This window comes from Sorex araneus, chromosome 1, assembly GCF_027595985.1.
Source record: "Sorex araneus isolate mSorAra2 chromosome 1, mSorAra2.pri, whole genome shotgun sequence".
Taxonomy (NCBI): Eukaryota; Metazoa; Chordata; class Mammalia; order Eulipotyphla; family Soricidae; genus Sorex; species Sorex araneus.
Window position 1 is genome coordinate 385153214 of NC_073302.1, and position 20745 is coordinate 385173958.

At 38.8% G+C, this 20745-nt stretch overlaps 1 protein-coding gene across 2 annotated transcripts in view; it reads right to left on the reverse strand.

Moving 5' to 3' along the window:
• Positions 1–20745, reverse strand: part of DYNC1I1 (dynein cytoplasmic 1 intermediate chain 1) — a 395478-nt gene that overhangs the window by 301030 nt on the left and 73703 nt on the right. Inside the window, exon 5 of one of the 2 annotated variants that reach the window (XM_055140999.1) lies at positions 19277–19336. The exons of the other annotated variant lie outside the window; for it this stretch is intronic. Coding sequence (XP_054996974.1) covers positions 19277–19336 — 60 coding nt within the window. The remainder of the gene's footprint in view (positions 1–19276; positions 19337–20745) is intronic. 2 annotated transcript variants of the gene reach the window in all.

Below are 20745 nucleotides of genomic sequence, written 5' to 3' on the forward strand. Positions count from 1 at the left end.
GCAGAAACCTCACTTGTTTCCTGATCAGCTGAGCTGATGGAAATCCAGCCCTGTACATGAGTCTGATAGAGACCTTTTCTTAAGATACTCCTATAATTTTTATCAGAAAACAAATTATAAATACATATATATGGAATAATGTTAATTGTATGTTTTAAAGTATGGACATAATATCCTATCTCATTTTCATTCAGTGTCTTAAGGATGCTAGTTAGCAAAGAAATAAAAAAAAATTATAGCATTCTCTAATACTTATGTATGAGAAATTATGTATAACATCTAAAGTAACAATTTTTATTTAACATAATTCCTTGTCCTTTAGTTAAAGAAAAGGTTTCCTATCTCCATGCTGATTCTACTCTTCTAATCCCAAGATAACCTTTTCCCCCATTCTAACACCCCCTAAAAGCTTTTGTGTTGCTACTGTACACATCTACTTCTGCTATAGGCCTTGTGTTACGTTATTGTATTCGCCCCTTTTAATGTCTAGCCTGAGAGAACATTTAAGTATCTCTACTGACTAATTTCTATTTGTCAGGACTTAGTTCAGGTACAAAGCAGGAGATAAATACATAGTAGAGGAAGAAAGGGAGATAGGAAGAAATGAAGGAGAAGCAGGGAGCAGGCAGGATACAGAAATATAAATTTAGACTTCAATTATCCATGCCATGGGAGATATGGCCACATTATTAAGTCATGCATCTCCATCTAACTAGATTATTCTAAATGAATATTTTATTTTTTTAACATATTGGATTAAATGTTTGTCATGTTTAAAATGACTATAAGAAAACAATTCAAATCACTAAGATATTATAATAAGGTCACGGATATTTGGGTTCATTTAAAATATAGAATAAAGCCAAATGAAGTCAGAAGCCCTAAAATGGGGATTCTTCTTCCTTTTTTTTTTGCTTTTTGGGTCACACCTGGCAATGAACAGGAGTTACTCCTGCTTTGCACTCAGGAATTACTCTTGGTGGTGTTCAGGGGATCATATGGGATGCTGGGAATCGAACCCGGGTCGGCCGTGTGCAAGGCAAACCCCCTACCTGCTGTGCTATTGCTCAGCCCCTAAAACAGAGATTTTTAAAGAGGATCCTTGTTTAACTATAGCAACTCAACTTGGGAACAAATCATAATACAAGTGCAGAGGATACACCCAAACCAGCATAACCAGAAACTTCCCCCTCCCTTACCCGTCCCCCTACTGAGTCTGATGATTTTAGCAGCTAAAGACATAGTTAGCAATATGAAGGTGTAGACACAGGTACTACATTGTCCTGTCAGATTTACTTGGACTTCCCAAAATCCTGAAACATAAAACCCAGTGCATAGGGAAAATGTCTCTGAACAAATCTTATAAAGCTCAATGAGCCATGCCAGGTGGAGAGTTAAATAGATTAATGATGGAATAAGAAAATGAGTGTCTTGGTGGTAGAATATGTGCACTGGTGAAGGGATGGGTGTTCGCGCATTGTATAGCTGAGATTTAAGCCTGAAAGCTTTGTAACTTTCCACATGGTGATTCAATAAAATAAAAAAAAAAGAAAGAGAAAATGAGTGTCAGACAATGGAAAGAGAAGCATAAACATGATTAAGTGGAAGAACTAATCTATATATAAACTAAATATCATATGGAGACTATAGAAGCATTGGACAGTGAAATATGGATTGCTCAGACTGAACAGGCATGGTCCTATAATGACACAGGGGACACTCTCACAGTGCAAGAGTTAGATTCTCCACTAACAGTCCTAAAGTCTTCCTCACCATCTAGTTCTGTCAACCTGACTAAGCAAAATGTCTGAGCAAAGCCTGTGGCAATAAATGTGAAAAGTTCACTGTGCAAAGGAAAAATAGGCCTTAATAAAGACAAAATAATGAGGCTATTTGAAATTTGGAAAGGTTCTTCACTAGTTTTCAAAGTGTAAAGATTTCTGTTTTACCATTAGCATCTATACACCCATTACTTTGTCTTTGGTTGGACATTATGAGTCAGACACAGAAAACTCCCTTGCATGAATCACTATCCCCATTATACTTTGTGTTACTGGTTCAACTGAGCTATTTTTCTATCTACCCACAAAGACTCTGGCATAGCTTTGTCAGGTATTTAAATTATTCAAGGAAGATGGTCTATGATATATAGTATAGCTGAAGAAAGCTAAGACTATATAGACTTACTCCCAAGTAAAGTAATTCTGTCCTATCATTAAAGCATAAAAAGCTTGCTCATTTGCCACTGAAATTCTAATAATAAAGATTTGTGAACAGTAGTCTCACTGTATTGGTTAGCTAGACCTAGTGACAGAAGATGTCAACTGTAGAGAAGATGGCAGAATTAAGACCATGGGAAGCTGGCGTATGGCAGTCTAAAGAGAGTAAGTCAAAAAAGAGGTCATTGTAATTATGGGAAGTCTTTGGGTTTGGGAGGAGACCAGAATCAAGTAGATAAAAATAGGAATAAAGGCCAAATATTTTTCCTTGTAAGTCTCTAAAATTTTTTTAGTTCTTGAAGAACATACTCCATGACACTGAGTGTAATAATGGTGTCATTTCCTTTTTCTAAACATCTTATGTGGATACATTCAGTGTCTGGCAAAGGAACTACCTGGCTAACCTCATCTGCCACCACAAACAAGTTTTTTTTTTTTTTGGTTTTTGGGTTACACCTTGCGATGCACAGGGGTTACTCCTGGCTCTGCACTCAGGAATTACTCCTGGCAGTGCTCAGGGGACCATATGGGATGCTGGGATTTGAACCTGGGTCGGCCGCGTGCAAGGCAAACGCCCTACCCGCTATGCTATCACTCCAGCCCCCACAAACAAGGTTTAAAGCCTAGGACTTAAAAAACAGGGAACAAAGAGATCAAACACATACATCAGAAGGCTAATATGAACAAAAAGAGCAAAAAGCCAACAGGAGTAATTTATAAGTGGAATGGAAGTATATTATAGGCAATCACTATGTGTTTAGCCCTATAAAGACAGTATCACTGAGAATAGAAAGACAGATGTAAATCTTGAAGAACAGACAGAACTCCATCAAATAGAAAGGAATGAGGCAAATGTTCTGCATTATATAAAAAATCTGCAGACTGAATTCACATTTTATGCCTTAGAAGCCAGTTTTTCAGTATGGAAGTCCGAAGGAGTGTGATCGGAGATAAATTTAGCAAGGTACATTAAGTCTGGTTGATTTGAAGACCTTAAATTCCTAGATTTAAACAAGCTGAGCTTTAGACACTTGTGCAGACAATGAAAACTTACAGAAAGTCACTAAGAAACTAACTGGTAAAAGAAATTTTAAACATATTAATATAGCTTCCATATAAAATAATGAAGTCTATATCTCTTTCTGACAATGAGCTACCAGAGGATACATGTGGGACTTAGGAGCACAGAGAGGGAAAAAAAGAGGATACTGAAAAAGATCTCTAAGCAGGTGGGGGGAAGGGGTGGGGTTCAGTGACCAGAAAAAAGGAATTATCCAGTGAAATAATTACTAGATTTATGAACAACAGTCTATGTATGTATAGATTGAGTCAAGATGAAAAGTAATCATCAGGATTGATTGGCACTAGAAATGAAAAAAAGTGGATTTTTTTATGGTTGTTGTTGACACTGTAAGAGAATTAATGGAGAACTTCGCAGTTATATGATGATCGAAAGAAAAGCAACACACATAAGATAATTTCCATGCTTCATGCATTGTGGAAGAAAAGTAGGTAGTGTAAATAAAAGACAGAAATTCAGAGCTGCTTTGGGATAAAAAAAAAAGAGTATTCTAATGACTAGTATTTTTATTAATGATTGATATTATATTATCCTTTAGCACTGTAGCACTGTCGCCCTGTCGTCCCATTGTTCATCAATTTGCTTGAGCAGGCACCAGTAACGTCTCCATTAGGAAACTTGTTGCTACTGTGTTTGCATATTGAATACACCATGGTAGCTTGCCAGGCTCTGCCGTGCGGGTGGGATACTCTCAGTAGCTTGCTGGGCTCTCCAAGAGGGACAGAAGAATCGAACCCGAGTCGGCCGCGTGCAAGGTAAATGCCCTACCAGCTGTGCTATTGCGCCACCTCTTTAGGTAGTTATAATAATGTTAAATTTTATGGTGAATACTTTCAAGAGATGTAAGGCACACTGGGTTAAAAAAAGATAAAAAAAATATAGCTCACTTAGAGTCATGATTAAACATGGATATGCTGTGTTGAGATTCGGCTGTCATCAAGAAGTTGGAGCATCACATAGAAGTGAGCCTGGCTCACTGCATCACCATATTCCATTTACCATCTATGCTCAGGGTGGACAGTTTCCTGCCAGGGCAGGCACACAGCCGGATCCTAGTTACCTCAAGAAAGATGAGTTTCCATTTGCTACATTCACATTTTAAAGTAAGTTGAAATATTTGTTTCACTTCTATGACATTTGCTTCTTACTGTGCACAGATATTAGTCTGGCAGCTAAAGCATGTTTTCCTGAACAGAAGCAAATGTCAAATCTGGCTTAGTCAATAGGCACATTCAAAGGGTTTTCCTTCAATTTCATAACACAATCAAATATTAAAAACTTCTGGGATGAGAAAGAGAGGAATCTAAATAGTCAAGGTTGGTAGAGGTTCTGCTACGAAGTACACATTTTACAAAGAAAACTGAACATTCAGAAGCATTAGGATGGGAGTATGCTTTCTCCAGCATTGCATACATATAAGAATTACTATCCAGTGATATAATGATAAAATATATTGAAAATTGTATACACATGGTTTTATTGACTTTTTAAGTCTGAATAATTTTTTTACAGAATATCACAAACTTATAGGATTAATGAGTCAATAATCGAGTCAATAATCAGTACTTCAAGTAACTGGGTAACAGTATAATCATACTTAGTGATTATAATTTTCTCTAATGTAATAAAAAGTATTTTTATTTTTAAAATCAGTTATTAATCCCGTTTACAATTAGGCCTCAGAAAATCAAGTACCTCGAAATCAGCTTAACTAAAAAGGTAAAGGACCTGCACAAAGAAAACTACAAAATGCTACTTCAAGAAATAAAAGAGGACACGAGGAAATGGAAACACATGCCCTGCTCATGGACTGGGGGAATTAACATTGTCAAAATGGCAATACTCCCCAAAGCATTATACAGATTCAAGGCGAGCCCAATAAAGGTACCCATGACATTCTTCAGAGAAATTGATCAAACTTTCCTGAAATTCATATGGATCAACAAGCGCCCATGAATAGCTAAAGCAATTCTCGGGGGAAAAAAGATGAGGGGGGGCCATCACCTTCCCCAGCTTTAAACTGTACTGCTAAGTGGTAATAATTAAAACAGCATGGTATTGTAAAAAAAACAGACCCACAAACCAGTGGAATAGGATTGAACATCCTTACACATACCCTCAAATATATGAGCATATAATCTTTGATAAGGGAGCAAGAGATGCAAAGTGGAACAAGGAAAGTCTCTTTAACAAATGGAGCTAGCAAAACTGGACAGCTACATGCAAGAAAATGGGCTCAGACCTCTACCTAACAGCATGCACAGAAGTCAGATAAAAAATAGATTAAAGATCTCAACATCAGACCAGAATCCATAAGGTACATTGAAGAAAAGGTCAGCAAAACCCTATATGACATTGAAGCTAAGAGTAACTTCAAGGACAAAATGCCATTAATCAAACAAGTGCAAACAGAGATAAACAAATGGGACTATCTTAAACTAAGAAGTTTATGTACTTCAAAAGAGACAGTGACCAGAATACAAAGACAGTCTACAGAATGGGAAAGGATATTCACCCACTACCCCTCCAATCAGGGGTTACAATCAAGGATATACAAGGCACTAGTTGAACTCTGCAAGAAGAAAACATCCAATCCCATCAGAAAACGGGGTGATGAAATGAACAGAAACTTTCTCAAAGGAGAAATCCGAACAGCCAAAAGACACATGAAAAACTTGGTCCCAAATTGTTGGGGTTTGGCAAAAGGTAGAGTGGCAATTTGGGGGTATCAGGAAGCCTGAGGGCACCATCAGGCTGCTGATGCACTCGCCCTACAGACAGGTTGATCTGTTGCTTAGCCATTTTAAATTAGTATTGTGTAGTATGATGTTAGTTAGAGGTCTAGTTTTATTTGTTAGCATATGACTATCCAATTTTCTTGTACCAATTATTGGTAAGAGATTTTTACTCTGTTGTGTGTATATATAAAAAACTATATATGTATCATATATATACATATATATGATACATATATATGTGCATGTGTGGGTGTGGGTGTGTGAAATTTCATTTTTCAGTTTCTGGGCTTTCAATTATGTTTTACCAGTGTGTCTGGTTTACTTTTACTATACTGTTTTACGTTCTATTATTTTATAGTATAGTTTGAAACTGGGGAGCATGCTATCTCTATTTTAGTTATATTTGCACTGCTATGTCACCAAAATATCCAGTCAAATCAGGTGAGGTGTATGAATACTTGATAATCATAGAACTGCAATCAAGGGCATTTATAAGTGATACTAAATTATGTTTACCATCTGATAATTCAGTGGATAATACTTTCAACTCATTCAGTTAATTTAGCCTTTGAAGTACTCTAACTATTCAAATATGTAATCATTCATTGCAATACTTACTGCAGAAGAGGCAAATAAACGCTAACTCTAAAAGCCATAGTGGCTATAGCAGCAACTTGCTTGAGGTGTGACTTTGTGGCCCTGGACTCTGGCTTTACTCCATTTGAATCTTTTCTCATTTGTGAATAAAGGACTTATATTTTGTCTACCTTTTCAAGAATCAGCTCTTGGTTTCATTGGTGTATTTTATTTCTGCTCTGATTTTACTTATTATTTTCATTCTGCTGACATTGGCTTTGCATTTTCCTATTTTTCTAACTCTTTGACACGTAAGCATAGATTTTTTTTTACTTGTGATTTCCCTGGTCACAAAAGTTTTTTTCTTTTTTTTTTGGGGGGGGGTCACATCCGGCGATGCACAGGGGTTACTCCTGGCTCATGCACTCAGGAATTACTCCCGGCGGTGCTCGAGAGGACCATATGGGATGCTGGGAATCGAACCCGGGCTGGACGCATGCAAGGCAAATGCCCTACCCACTGTGCTATCTTCTCAGCCCCGGTCACAAAAGCTTTTATAAACTTTTCTTTTAGTTTCACTGTGGCTGCATCCCACAAATTCTGGTGTTTTCTCTTTCACTTGTCTTCAGTCCCCCACCCCCTTTTTTTCTTCATTTTTTCTCCTTAACTTAGTAATAGCTCATCAAAATGCTTCTGTCTTTCCTTATCTTTATTATTTTACTTACGGTTTCGTTTCATTACATTGTAATGTAAAAAACTGTTTGATATGATTTCAATTTTCATACAGTTCTGAGAGTTGTCTATCCTAAAGAATGTTCCATGATCACTTAAAAAAAGCTGTGTATTTCAACACCCAAAAGGAGAGAGAGAGAACAAACTGGGATGCACTACCACAGAGGTGGGGTGGGGTGTGGGGGGATGGGATTGGGGGGTGGGAGGGATACTGGGTTCATTGGTGGTGGAGAATGGACACTGGTGGAGGGATGGGCTCCCGAACACTGCATGAGGGAAAAATAAGCACGAAATGTTTGAACCTGTAACTGTACCCTCACTGTGACTCACTAATTAAAAAATTTAAAAAATGTAAAAAAAAAAAACAAAAAAAACTGTATTTTGTTTTGGGGAAGTGAAATGCTCTGTAACTATGTGCCCTGTCAGACCATCTCATCTAATTTCTCACGTAAGGCCCTTGTTTTCAAGTTTAATTTCACTCCCCTACACTATCTGAATGTCTGTACTATTGTTCTGGCCCTCCCCTAACCTACTAGCCTATGTTTTTCTCTGCCTTAAGCCTTGGGTAAGGCATTGTGGGATATTTTCTATTCCAATATAATAACTGATTATTTATTTATTTTCTTTATTTTACTTTAATGAATCATCATGAGATACATTTACAGACTTATAGACTTTCATGATTGCGTTTCAGTCAAACAACATCCAAGTACCCATCCCTCCACCAGTGCCCATTCTCCACCCCCAATGTTACTGGTGTCCCTCCCCTCACCCCCCACCTTCCTGCTCCTGCCTCTATGGCAGGCAAAATCCCTCTTTCCCTCTTACTCTCTCTGTCCTTTTGAGTGTTATGGTTTGCAATACAGGTAACAAGCACCCCTACCCACTGTGCTATCACTCCAGTCAGGTATAACACAATTCTACTTACTGTTCTGTATCACTAAACAGCATATTATAAACATGTTATTAACAATCCTTGGGAATACTGGTGAGTGGCCACCAAATCATAAATTAAGAATATACTATGGGGTTGCGGTGCTGCCAACAGGTCAACCTGTACCTGTGGGGCGAGTGTATCAGCAGCCTAATGGTGTCTTCAGAGTTCCTGACACTTCAAAATTGCTGCTGTGCCTTTGGCCAGACCCCAACAACTTGGGACCAAGTTTATCAAGAACTTAAAAGGCCAGGAGCTGGAGCAATAGCACAGCGGGTAGGGCGTTTGCCTTGCACGCGGCCAACCCGGGTTCAAATCCCAGCATCCCATGTGGTCCCCTGAGCACTGCCAAGGGTAATTCCTGAGTGCAGAGCCAGAAGTAACCCCTGTGCATTGCTGGGTGTGACCCAAAAAGAAAAAAAAATAAGTAAAAGGCCAAAAGTTAGGTATGTGGGAGCCATGCCCACAAACCACCTCCGGCTCAGCTACACAAGCTCATTTACTAGCCTTATTTCAGAGACCCTTAGATAATCTCAAAAATCACAAAAGATTTTTGAGATAATCTCAAAAATGATCAAAAGCCACAGTTAATCTTGGACCCGCGCAAGGTGAACATACAGGGGTAAATTGGAGGGGGGCAGGTTGGCCTGTGCCTGCCCAAGCAGAGCTCCCAGCAGCTGCTTGCTTCCACAATCCAAAATTGCCGCCATTCCCCCAGCCTATCTCCACCATCTCAGGGCTGACCTCACCAAGATATAATCTGCTGAAAATTCGGGTATGCGGGTTTTGTGACTGAAATCTCTAGGCTTTCATGGAGTTGGAGTGAGTTACCTTTCCCCACTTCCCAATACACATGGACACACTGGCAGTCACCTCCACAAAACAACTCCAGTGCCACCCTGTAAACTCTATTACTTCAGACACCCATAAATAAATCTCAAAAGAAATCAAAAGCCAGAGACACAGCAGTGAGTCCTGGGAGACACCATAGTGCAGTGCCAGAGATGTCTCCGGGCCCCATACCGAGCCAATTTCACCGAAGAACCCCAGAAGGAGCAGGTGCACTCTTCCTGCCTACTCTAGATGAAACCCCAGCGACCAAGAGCTTCCACAAGGAAGGCCCAGGTATTCGGGTTCCAGGACTAAATCTCCACCTGCATGGCGACAGAGTCACCGGGCTGTCCCTCCCGGCTCCCCGCCTGCTTGTTGGTCTGGCTGTCAAACTCACAATGTGCCTCTGGGTGTCATCTTAGCGCACTAAAAACCCTGGTCCAGAGATGCCCAATTGAATCCCAAAATGGATTAGTGTCCTACAGAAATGTCTCTGGAACCCAACGATTTACCAACTAGGAATCCAGAAGTACATGGCAATGGCATCCATGATATTCAAAATGAGCAACGGGAAATAAATGATCTAGCATCTGCCCCTGGCAGGCAGGCTTGAATGGTGGTGGGAAAATTTGAGCAAAGCATAATGCCCCAAAGTAGAGAGAGAGAGTATTGGGGAAATTGCCTGCCATGGAGGCAGGGTAAAGACTGGGATGGTGGGGGTGACGGAGGTATACTGGGGACACTGGTGATGGAAAGTGTGCACTGGTGGAGGGATGGGTGTTCAATCACTGAACGGCTGAATCTTGAACATGAAAGCTTTGTAACTATCTCACAGTGATTCAATTAAAAAAAAAGTAATATGGAGTTCATGCCAATTCAATCAGTTTAATCAATGGCTGAATAAATAGCAGAGTTCCTATATTTAAAAAATAATAAAATAAAATGGCTAAGAAATAGATGGAAGACCCACAACTATAAAATGCATAAGAGAATATGCAGGTGATACAGTTTTAAGGTTGATATCAAGTTTTGTGTCTAGGGAGTTGAGTCCAATGGAAAGGGAAACAAAAGCAAAAATAAACAAATGGGACTACATCAAACTAACAGAATTCTGTACAATGAAAGAAATTTGCATCAAAATAAAAATACATCCCATTGAACAGAAGATATTTGCAAATCACACACCTCGCAAGGCAGACTGACATCCAATTAATATAAAGAGCTAATAAAACTCAAAAAAATAGCAACGTTATTTTTTTAAAAAATCAGGCAGAAGGTTGAAGTAAACACTTTTCCAGAGAAGACTCAGAGATGGCCAATAGGATAACAAAAAGATGTTCAGCAACTTTTCTTACTAGCAAAATGCAAATCAAAACCACAACACGTCATTTCACTCTGTGAAAACGGCTATTATCCAAAGGACAGGAGACAACAAAAAACTGGAGATGATGTAAAGAAGAAAAACTTAGTAATGTTGGTGGGAATGTGAATTGGTTATGCCAAGCAATATGGAGATATCTCAAAAAAACAAATACCGTATCATCCAATTATCCCACTCCTACATATTGGTCAAATTATTATGATAAAGAACAGTGATTCAAAGATGTATATGCACTTCTATATCCATGACAGTACTGTTTACAACTGTCAAGAACTGTAAACAATCTAAGGGCTTTGATATTCATTGACACATTATTGTAAAAATATGTGGTAAGTCAAGTCAGTGAACTATCTGCAGTGCCAGTAATTCAACCAGAGTTGGTCACTAGAGTTGGCTTCATGCAAGGCAAGTGCTTTAACCCCTGTACTATCTCTCCAGTTCCCCAAGTAAAATCTTTTTAAAAATGATCTTAAAACAATATATGCACCCTAAATAGAATATATCTAAATAGAATATATCTGAAAAAGAAATGAAATTAAACCTAGAAATCAAGGAGTATAGATTTGCATATTAAACCTGCTATTTGGTCATTAAACATTATTTACTATTTGTACTATCATCTACAGATATTTTGTAGCTGTTTGTTCATTTTTTAAAATTTTGAGCCTTATCAGCACTACTCAGGGATCACTTTCGACTCTGTGCTCAGGAGTCATTCCTGACAGTTTGCAGGGAACCATATGTGATGTTGGGGACCAAACCAGGGTTGGCTGCATGGAAGGCAAGCCCCTTAACCCTATGCTATCTCTCAGGCCCTAACGGTTAATAATTAAGAAAAAACTGTATGGTCAGTTCATTATCAGATCAATGAAAAATAATCCTTTATAAAAGCTCAGGTGTATATGAGAAAGTAGAGAATACCATACATAGTGAATATGTAAATAACTTTTTCTCATTTTAATTATTTTTTTAAAAAAATGACTGTGCAAAACAAATTTAAAAGAATGCATGTGATTTATATCAAATGTATCATTAAATTGTATGACAATAGCACAAAAGATAGTTGTAGGTAAACAAACTCATACTCTATGTGAAGAGGTAGAAAAATATATAGAGAAGTCAAAAGTCAATCTCATAACCCTTTGAACAGTGATAACAAGTGGGCAGGATGATTGTATATGGAAACGATATGATTATTTTGCAACTTTTCTGTAAGTATAATATTTATTCAAAGTAAGATTTAAAAATAAATAATGACAGTTGCCCATATATTTAAGGTAAGTGCATTCAATCTTGATAATTTTGATTTAATAAAGTTGATTTAATAAGTACAGATGCCCTCAAAGAAAAAAAATAAAAATGAACTTAAAATGTAAAATGACAAAGAACTTAGAAATTAAGAGGATGAAAAATATATACCATGTTGAGACCAGTCAAAGCAAGCAGGAGTGGCTATATTCATAGCAGACAACCAAGATGTCACAGCAAAAATTATTAATAGTGATTAATTTCAAAGGGATCATACTTTTAAGAACATAAGAATTCTAAACATTTATTCATGAACAATAACATTTCAAAACACATGAAACAAAAACTGATAGCACAGAAAAATAAAAATTCTACTGAAAACTTCAATGCCTCTCCCCCAGTAATTGATATAATAATAGAAGTAATAGAGAACAACATAATCAATCAACTTGACTGAACTGAATTATATAAAAATTGAACTTGATAACAAAAAACATATATCTTTTTTTATGGATGGCACATAGAACTTTTACTAAGACAGATCAGATTAGTAAACATAAGTCTCAACAAGTTTTAAAAAACACGAATGATATAAAATATGTTCTCTAGGGTCTGAAGCAATAGTATAGTGGGTAAGGTGCTTACCTTGCATACAGCTGACCTGGGTTTGATCCCAGCACCCCAAATGTTTCCTCAAGTCCCTCCAGGAGTGATCCCTGAGTGCAGAGTTTGGGTAAGTTCTGAACACCACAGGGTGTGGCCCAAAAGTTAAAAAAAAATATTTTAATCGCTAGAGAATTAAATTAGTTTTAACAGAGGAAATGTCACTAGTTCTCCCTCGGGGAGAACCTGACAAGCTACCGAAAGTTTCCTGCCCACATGGGAGAGCCTCGATAACTCCCCATGGTGTGGTCATATGCCAAAACCAGTAACAATGCTGGGTCTCGTTCGCCTGACCCTGAAAGAGCCTCCAATGTGACAACATTGGGAAGGACGAGTAAAGAGAGACTTCTAAAATCTCAGGGCTAGGACGAATGGAGATGTTACTGAGACCACTCGAGAAATTCGACGATCAATGGGGATCAACGAGTGTTAAGAGAGGACTGGAGCAATAGCACAATGGGTAGGGAGTTTGCCTTGCACGTGACTGACCTTGGTTTGATTCTTTCGTCCCTCTCGGAGACTCTGGCAAGGTACCAATAGTATCCCACTCGCGTGGCAGAGCCTGGCAAGCTACCTGTGGCATATTCAATATGCCAAAAACAGCAAAAACAAGTCTCAAAATGGAGACGTTACTGGTGCCCGCTCGAGCAAATCTAGAACAACGGGATGACAGTGCTACAGTGCTACAGTGTTAACAGAATGGTCTGTGAAAAATACCCAAATATTCTGAAACTAAATGCCACACTTAGAAATAAGGAAAACTCTCAAAAACTAATTTTACTTCCACTTCAAAAAACTAGAAAAGGAAAACCAAATAAAACACAAAATAAGCAGGTTCAAAGAAAACAAAATATAGGCACAATTTATTTATTTATTTTGTGTTGTTTTGTTTTGCTTTTGTTTTTTGAGCCACACCTGACAATATTCAGGGCTTACTTCTGGCTCTTCACTCATGGCTCCTGGGAGGCCCTGAAGAACCATATTGAGATGCCAGATTCAACCCAGGCCAGTCACGTGCAAGGCCAGCCACTCTGCCTGCTATTCAACTGCTCTGCCCCTGCCCCCCCCACCTCCATAGGTACTATTCAAAGCAAATAAATTTGCCAACAGAAACACATTACTTGATAGAATGTCAAACCTCACTCAGAAAAGTGTAGATAATCTCAAATCCCAAGACTTAGCTTCAATAATTAAATCTGTGTTTAAACATTCCTCATAATAAAATTTCAAACCCAAAAGGTTTTATAAGTGAATTGCATTCTAAGAATTCTAACACATTTAAGAATCATTAAAGTTTTAAATCATAACAATAAAAGCATGATCCACAGAAGACCAAATTTATAAATTGGAATCTGAGAACAACATTAAAAAACGTGTTTATTTGAAAGCAATGGTAAAACAACAGAGAATATATGTTAGACTAGGAGAAAATATTTACACATATTATCAAATACAGGATTATATCCCAAGTATAAAGAACTCTCAAAATTCTAATAACAGTCAAAATAGTACCAATTTAGAAATAACCAGAGAACATATTCAGATGGATAAGTACACAGGCATCTAATGCCATAAGTAACTAAGAAAATTCAAAGGAATAACACATGTTATACTTCTTTAAAAATCATTACCAATTTTTATTAAGAACATTCAAGTGTTAAAAAATGTGGAGTAACTATATCAATAAAAAAAACTTTAAAAAGGAATGAAGAGTTACTGAGGATCTCTACATTGTTCACTTTGAAAAGGGTTGAACAGGCCTTTCTTGAAGACAATATGGACAGTCCTTCAAAAACTAAAAATCGAGCCTTCATATGACCCCGCAATATCACTTCTGGGAATATATCCCAAGGATGCAAAAAAACACAGTAGAAATGACATCTGTATGACAGTGACAATGTTCACTGCAGCACTGTTCACAATAGCCAAAATCTGGAAACAACCCAAGTGCCCTGGAACAGATGACTGGTTAAAGAAAATTTGGTACATCTACACAATGGAACACTATGCAGCTGTTAGGAGAGATAATGTCATGAAATTTGCTTATAAATGGGTAGACATGGAGAGTATCATGCTAAGTGAAATGAGTCAGAAAGAGAGGGACAGACATAGAAGGACTGCACTCATTTGTGAAGTATAGAATAACATCACATGAGGCTGACACCAAAGGACAGTAGATAGAAGGGGCAGGAGGATTGCCCCATAGCTAGAAGCTTGCTTCATGAGCTGAGGGGAGAAGACAGATGGAATAGAGAAGGGATCACTAAGAAAATGATGCTGGAGGACTCAGTCAGGATGGGAAATGTGTGCCGAAAGTAGATAATGGACCAAACATGATGACCTCTCAGTGTCTGTTACAAGTCATAATGCCCAAAAGTATAGAGAGAGTATGGGGAATATTGTCTGCCATGGAGGCAGGAAGAGGGTGGGAAAGGGGGTGTATACTGGGGGGTATTGGTGGTGGGGAATGTGCATTGGTGGAGGGGTGGGTGTTTGATCATTGTGTGATTGTTACATGAAAAACTATATCATGGTGATTCAATAAAATTTTAAAAAATGGGTTGGAGATTTTTAGTTAACGATTTCTTCTGTGAGTCATTCATTTTACCTGATATTTACCCCCAATCAAATGAAAGCACCTGTCTATAATTTTTTAAGTCAATGTTCATAGTCATTTTATTTGTAAGGAACGAAAAGTAGATACAAATGTACATTTTAAAAAGTAACTATAGGAGGGGCTGGAGCGATAGCACAGCGGGTAAGGCATTTGCCTTGCACTCGGCCGACCCGGGTTCGATCCCCGACATCCCATATGGTCCCCCAAGCACCACCAGGAGTAATTCCTGAGTGCAAAGCCAGGAGTAACCCCTGAGTATCGCTGGGTGTGACCCAAAAAGAAAAAAAAACAAAAAAGTAACTATAGGAGCCAGAAGATAAATAGCACAGTGGTTAGGATACATGTCTAGTAAGCACCCAGGGTATCTTCAATCTCAGGCACCACATGATTCCTTAGGCACCCCTAGGTGTGACCCAGGAGAATCCATGTCTGCTAGGGTGGCCTAGGTAATCCCCATCCCTGCAGAGTCTGGGCAGAATGACCTTCTTGCACTGAACACAGGCTGGGTTACCCAAAATTTCTGGTGGGACTCCTCTCCCGAAAATCATCCAGGAACTCCCCACCTCAGCCCCAAAAGTGACTTATGAGTATGATGTTTCTATACAAAAGAGAGCACTCAACCTTAAAAAGGACCGACCCTCTGGGGATGGAGGTGTTGCTCAGTGGTAATGCCCATGCTTTTTAGGTATGAAATGAAAAGTTTGATCCACAGTGCTTCCATTTTCTTTGAAAAGAATAAATACTGTTAAACATTTAATAGAAATCTTGAAATAATTATCAGGAGTAAAAATCAATTAAAAGAGTACCTGCTCCATGACTTATTCATGTGCTATTCGAGGAGATGTAAACTAATGTTTAATGACAGAAGTCAGATAAGGAGAGGAGCAATAATAGCGAGGAGGCAAAGGGGCAGAAGGAAACTAAACTTGGGGATATGAAATAAGTTAATCCTTTGGATTGGGTAATGGGTAATGGTTTCATGGATGTTGACACTTACTAGAATACTTTTATTGGCTTTGTTACTTTAGGCCTCATCCAGCAGTGCTTGGGGTTTATTCCTAGCTTGGCTCTCAGGGGTCACTCCTTGCGGTGTTCAGGGGATCATATGCAATGCAGGGTATTGTTCTGGTTTGGTCACATGCAAAGTAAGCATCTTATCTTTTGTAATATCTCTCTGGCCTTAAACTAAAATTCTTAAATGTTTTTTAGTGTCAATTATATTCCATAAAGCTTTTTTTTTTCAAAAAATCAAGTGACAGAGAAATCTATAGCTATAACTTATCCTTCGCCATGGATCAAGAAGAGGAAACAAAATTGTCCTTAGCAAGTCTAGTTGCCTGAGATTCATTTAAAAAATTATGTGTAATTAAAAGACATTCTACACATAAGGGTTCTCAGAAAATTTTCATTAAAGTAATATTTGAAGCTATAATGAAGCTAAAATAACCTCTCAAATAATCACTGAATGTTCCTCCCAAACTAAGATAAACCACTCAGTGAAGAGAAAGACTAATATCTTGTCTCTGGCTCATAGGACCCACTATGAAGGAAAACAGCTGAGGAATTAGAAGCCATAGGTATGTCTTCCTTGCATTACAGATCACAGGCTTGTTGGTTTGGTATTTTTTTTAGGGGAAGGGGGGAGGAAGGCACACCCAGCAGTGCTCAGAGACTATCCTGTGGCTCTGCTTAGAAGTGATGCCCTGGTGATGCTCAGGGAGATCATATGTGGTCCTAGGGATTTGAACCAAGGTGCATGAGTTGCTAGGAAAGCTCCTGAATCCCTGTACTATCTCGATGGCCCCATAAATCACATGTTTGAATTCACATAATCAACTGGGGTTTTGCCTGCAAGATAGACAAAAATAGAAAAAATCCTAACTATTACACATCAGCAAGTGTAAGCGAGCAATGTCACAATCTGTTTAAAAATCTGGAATGTAAGTGTGTAGGGGTGAGTCTCTGCCAATTGCATCTCCTCTCTTAAGCGCAACAAAATACTGAAGAAAATAGCGGTTTCCCCATAGCCATGACCTATATATCATTATTTCTCTGCTTGGTTTAAGGCCACGTTTATTGGTTATTTAAATAATGCAAGTTGAAAGTAGCATGAGAATTTTTAATAAAGTTAAAAATTATGTATCAGTTATCAGAAATGGTAAGGTATTTTTAGCACTGCTGTGAGTCTTACAAAATCTTCTGCATATAGAAATGATCCTGGACTATGAACTAAGCTACAGCCCCGTGCCACCCCGGGAGGGAAAGTGTTTTTGTCCCTTGGCCTTTTCCCCTTTTCAGCAGCATGGCAACTGCCACCTTTCAGAACCAATTGAACAGAGAGGTAGGAGCTTGCAGTGATGGGGTGTGTGAGAAATCTCACAATAGGGGGGTGGAACCAACCTTGCTCCCTGCCTAGACGAGACCCCGAGCAGCCACCCACGAACAGCTCCTCCGCTCCTGAACTGCCATGATCCCAGAGGCACACAAACCAATCTCGGAATGCACCAGCTGCTGGCAGAAATACCTCTGGACATAATTACTAAAATACCAGAATTCCAAAACCATGCAGCCGCTGTCTCGGCCCTTCGACATCATATGATCTTCATTATCAGCAATAGAAAATAAATTATCTAATGATGCCTTTTTTGGAGGTCTGATTGTTGAGGGGAAATTCCAAATAATAATAATAATAATAGTAGGTTTTCTGTCAAAAATTGAATGTAATCAAAGTAAAAAGAGAGTAAAGTGAAAGTCATCTGTCACACAGGCAGGGTGGGGGGTGGGATGGGGGTATACTGGGGTTCTTGGTGGAACATGTGCACTGGTGAAGGGATGAGTGTTCGATCATTGTATGACTGAGACTAAAACCTGAAAGCTTTGTAACTATTCTCTTGGTGATTCAATAAAACAAAACAAAACAAAACAAAATCTTCTGCATATAGGGGCTGGAATGATAGCACAGCAGGTAGAGTGTTTGCCTTGCATGTGGCCAACCCGAGTTCAATTCCAAGTAGCCCATATGGTCCCCTGAGTACCGCAAGGAGTAATCCCTGAGTGCAGAGCCAGGAATAATCCATGTGCATCACCGGGTGTGACCCAAAAAGAAAAAAAATCTACATATAGAAAAGAAGATATGCTGATGGCATTTAGCCTAATATGTAGTGAGCCCTTCAGCATCCTTGCACACTTAAAGCAGGCAATGAAATTGATAGAAACCCAGAGATACATGACCCATAATCTCAGAAATTCAAAATAAACAATAAAATCCCACCTTGGAATTTATTGGATTATATTTAAAAATAAAAATTATTTCTATGAAATCCAAAGATTTGCTGGTCTCAGAAGTACCCAGTGGTGTATTGGTCAGCATTTAGTAATAGGCAAGAAAACAAGAAAATGAAGAAAAATGAGCAAGGCTGTTTGTAACATTTTCCAGTTGAATAGATGTGAATATTTCCATTACAACTGATTTCACTGAATTTAAAATTGATATGACATAGTTAGCTCTCCTAAGTCTCAATACCAATTAGTGCAAGCATTCCACTGAAAATTCATCATGTGCGCTGATAGCAAACTCCAATCCTGTAAGAGAAACCAAGTTCCCAGATTATGTCTGTATGTTTTCTTATAGATGGATTTTTCTTTTGAATGACATTTTGACCTGTAACCAAACATTTCCATCTGCAAAGGGTCTTTCAGCAAGTAGATGACCATCTATTATAGATTTCTCAATAATGAAGATTTCTCGATAAATTTGCTTTTGTTTTAACAGAAACAATGTATGTCCAAATTTAATTCAAATTAAATTCTTCATTTGAGCCCAAAAAAATACTTCAAAGAAACAAAAAAGACAGGACATTCTGATACTGATTTTAGACAAAGGTTAAACTAAGGAAACTTGTTAGTAAAGGAGAGGATGGTTAGGATAAAGTCAATGGATCTACACCTCAGAACCCGAGCACCCAATCTTGAGGTAAATGTGGGCTTTTGCATTTCTGTTTTAACGGGTGCTTATATGCAATTACAGCAATTAAAAGGGGGAGGTTAAAAAAGTCATCTTTTTGTGGTGTTTTCCACAAAGAGAGACTTTCTTCCAAGCTCAAGTTTATAATGAAAACTAGAAGAAACAAGCTGATTTAATAAACTGGAAGGTCAACAACAAAAGGGGGAAAAAACAAGAGCAACACAGCTCCAGCATTTTAACACAACTGTAGCAGAGAAATAATAAAAGGAGTAACAAAAGAGCAGACATATACCCAAGTTCTGAGTCTGACTGCAGCTGGAGCACTGAGGGGTCTGTGTCCCACTGAAGGGTCCTAATCGTGCAGCACAAAGGAAAAAGAACACAGAGAATTAACGGGAGGGGAGGGAAACAAACCAAACCAAACTGTATCATTCATCAAGGCAATGTCATATACAGTACATACACAGAACATCTCCCCACTTCCTCATCCCCTCCACCCTGGCAGCAAGGAAGAGCCTGTGAATACCAAGCAACAGAAGAAAATGAGGAGCCATCCTTTCCTTTGAAGTCATTTGTGAGTGTTTTTGGGTTTTGTTTGTTTGGTTAAAGGCGCCCAAGAGCCCTTCCTGGGTGATTCTTGGCCACACTGGCACATGGTTCATTCAAGGGCCTGAGGGTACACTGCTGCTCAGGATTACCTCAGTCACACCAGAAGTGCTCAGGGGACCTTGAGCACTGTTACTCAAAAGGCCTGACTGCATGCAAGATATGCAACTCAGCCTCTGTATTATCTCCCTGGCCACTTGTCAATGCAAGCAATGATTGTTTTCAAGAAACGGCCCAGAGTCAAATAATCAAGCTGCTAAATCTGATTGAAATGAGCATTTAAACTTCTTAAGAAATCTCTGACATCCTAGAACTATCACATTAGTGAGGACAAGAATCTCCCATTCTTGAAGAAAAGCAACCACAAAGATGAAATAGACCAGTGAAGTAGGGCAGTTGGACCAATATGGAGCATTTCTCTAGGGTTCAGTAAGTAGATGGCTTCCTCTAGTTGCTCAAAACAAATTTAACTCATCAGATTTCTAGACTCTTCATGTTTTTTTGTTTTTGCTGTGTTTGGGGGCCATACCAAATAGGATCACTCCTGGCGGGGGATCAGGAGGCTTTATGCAGTGGTGGGAACTGAATGCAGGTTTGTCATGTGAAAGGCGAGTGTTCTATCTACAGTACTAAACCTCCAACCCTGCTTTTTTATGCATAAACGTCAGGATGGCCACCAAAAGTATCATTTGTCTCGGTGGAAAGTGAAATCTTATATATTTCAAATATTTCATGACAGAACATACAAGGAGTAATAGCTAACAGGCATTCAATTTTCTTGCTCTCTTTGAAAGGAAGGGAGCATAAATAACTTCTGTGAACACAGTGCACGAAGGAACTTTCTGGGGCAGGCCCCTTCGATTTCCTGCATCTAAGCAGCTACAGATGAAGCAGTCACAAGGTCTCCGCTGGAAACCTCTGGAGAGCAGAGTCAGCCTGTGCAACACCGAGGTGTGTGACAACTGGGCATGTTGCTCAGGTTCTGGGGCCCAGAACCCTCTTGTTTATTCCAAGTGTGGTGGTAGCAGCATGTCTTGAGAGCGTTCTTGGAATGCAGGGACTTGGGTGCCCCTCAGACACACTGACTCATTGCACTTTAATGCGGCCCCCAAGTGATTCAGATGCAGCTTAAGCTTTAATAAATCTTGCTTTGTT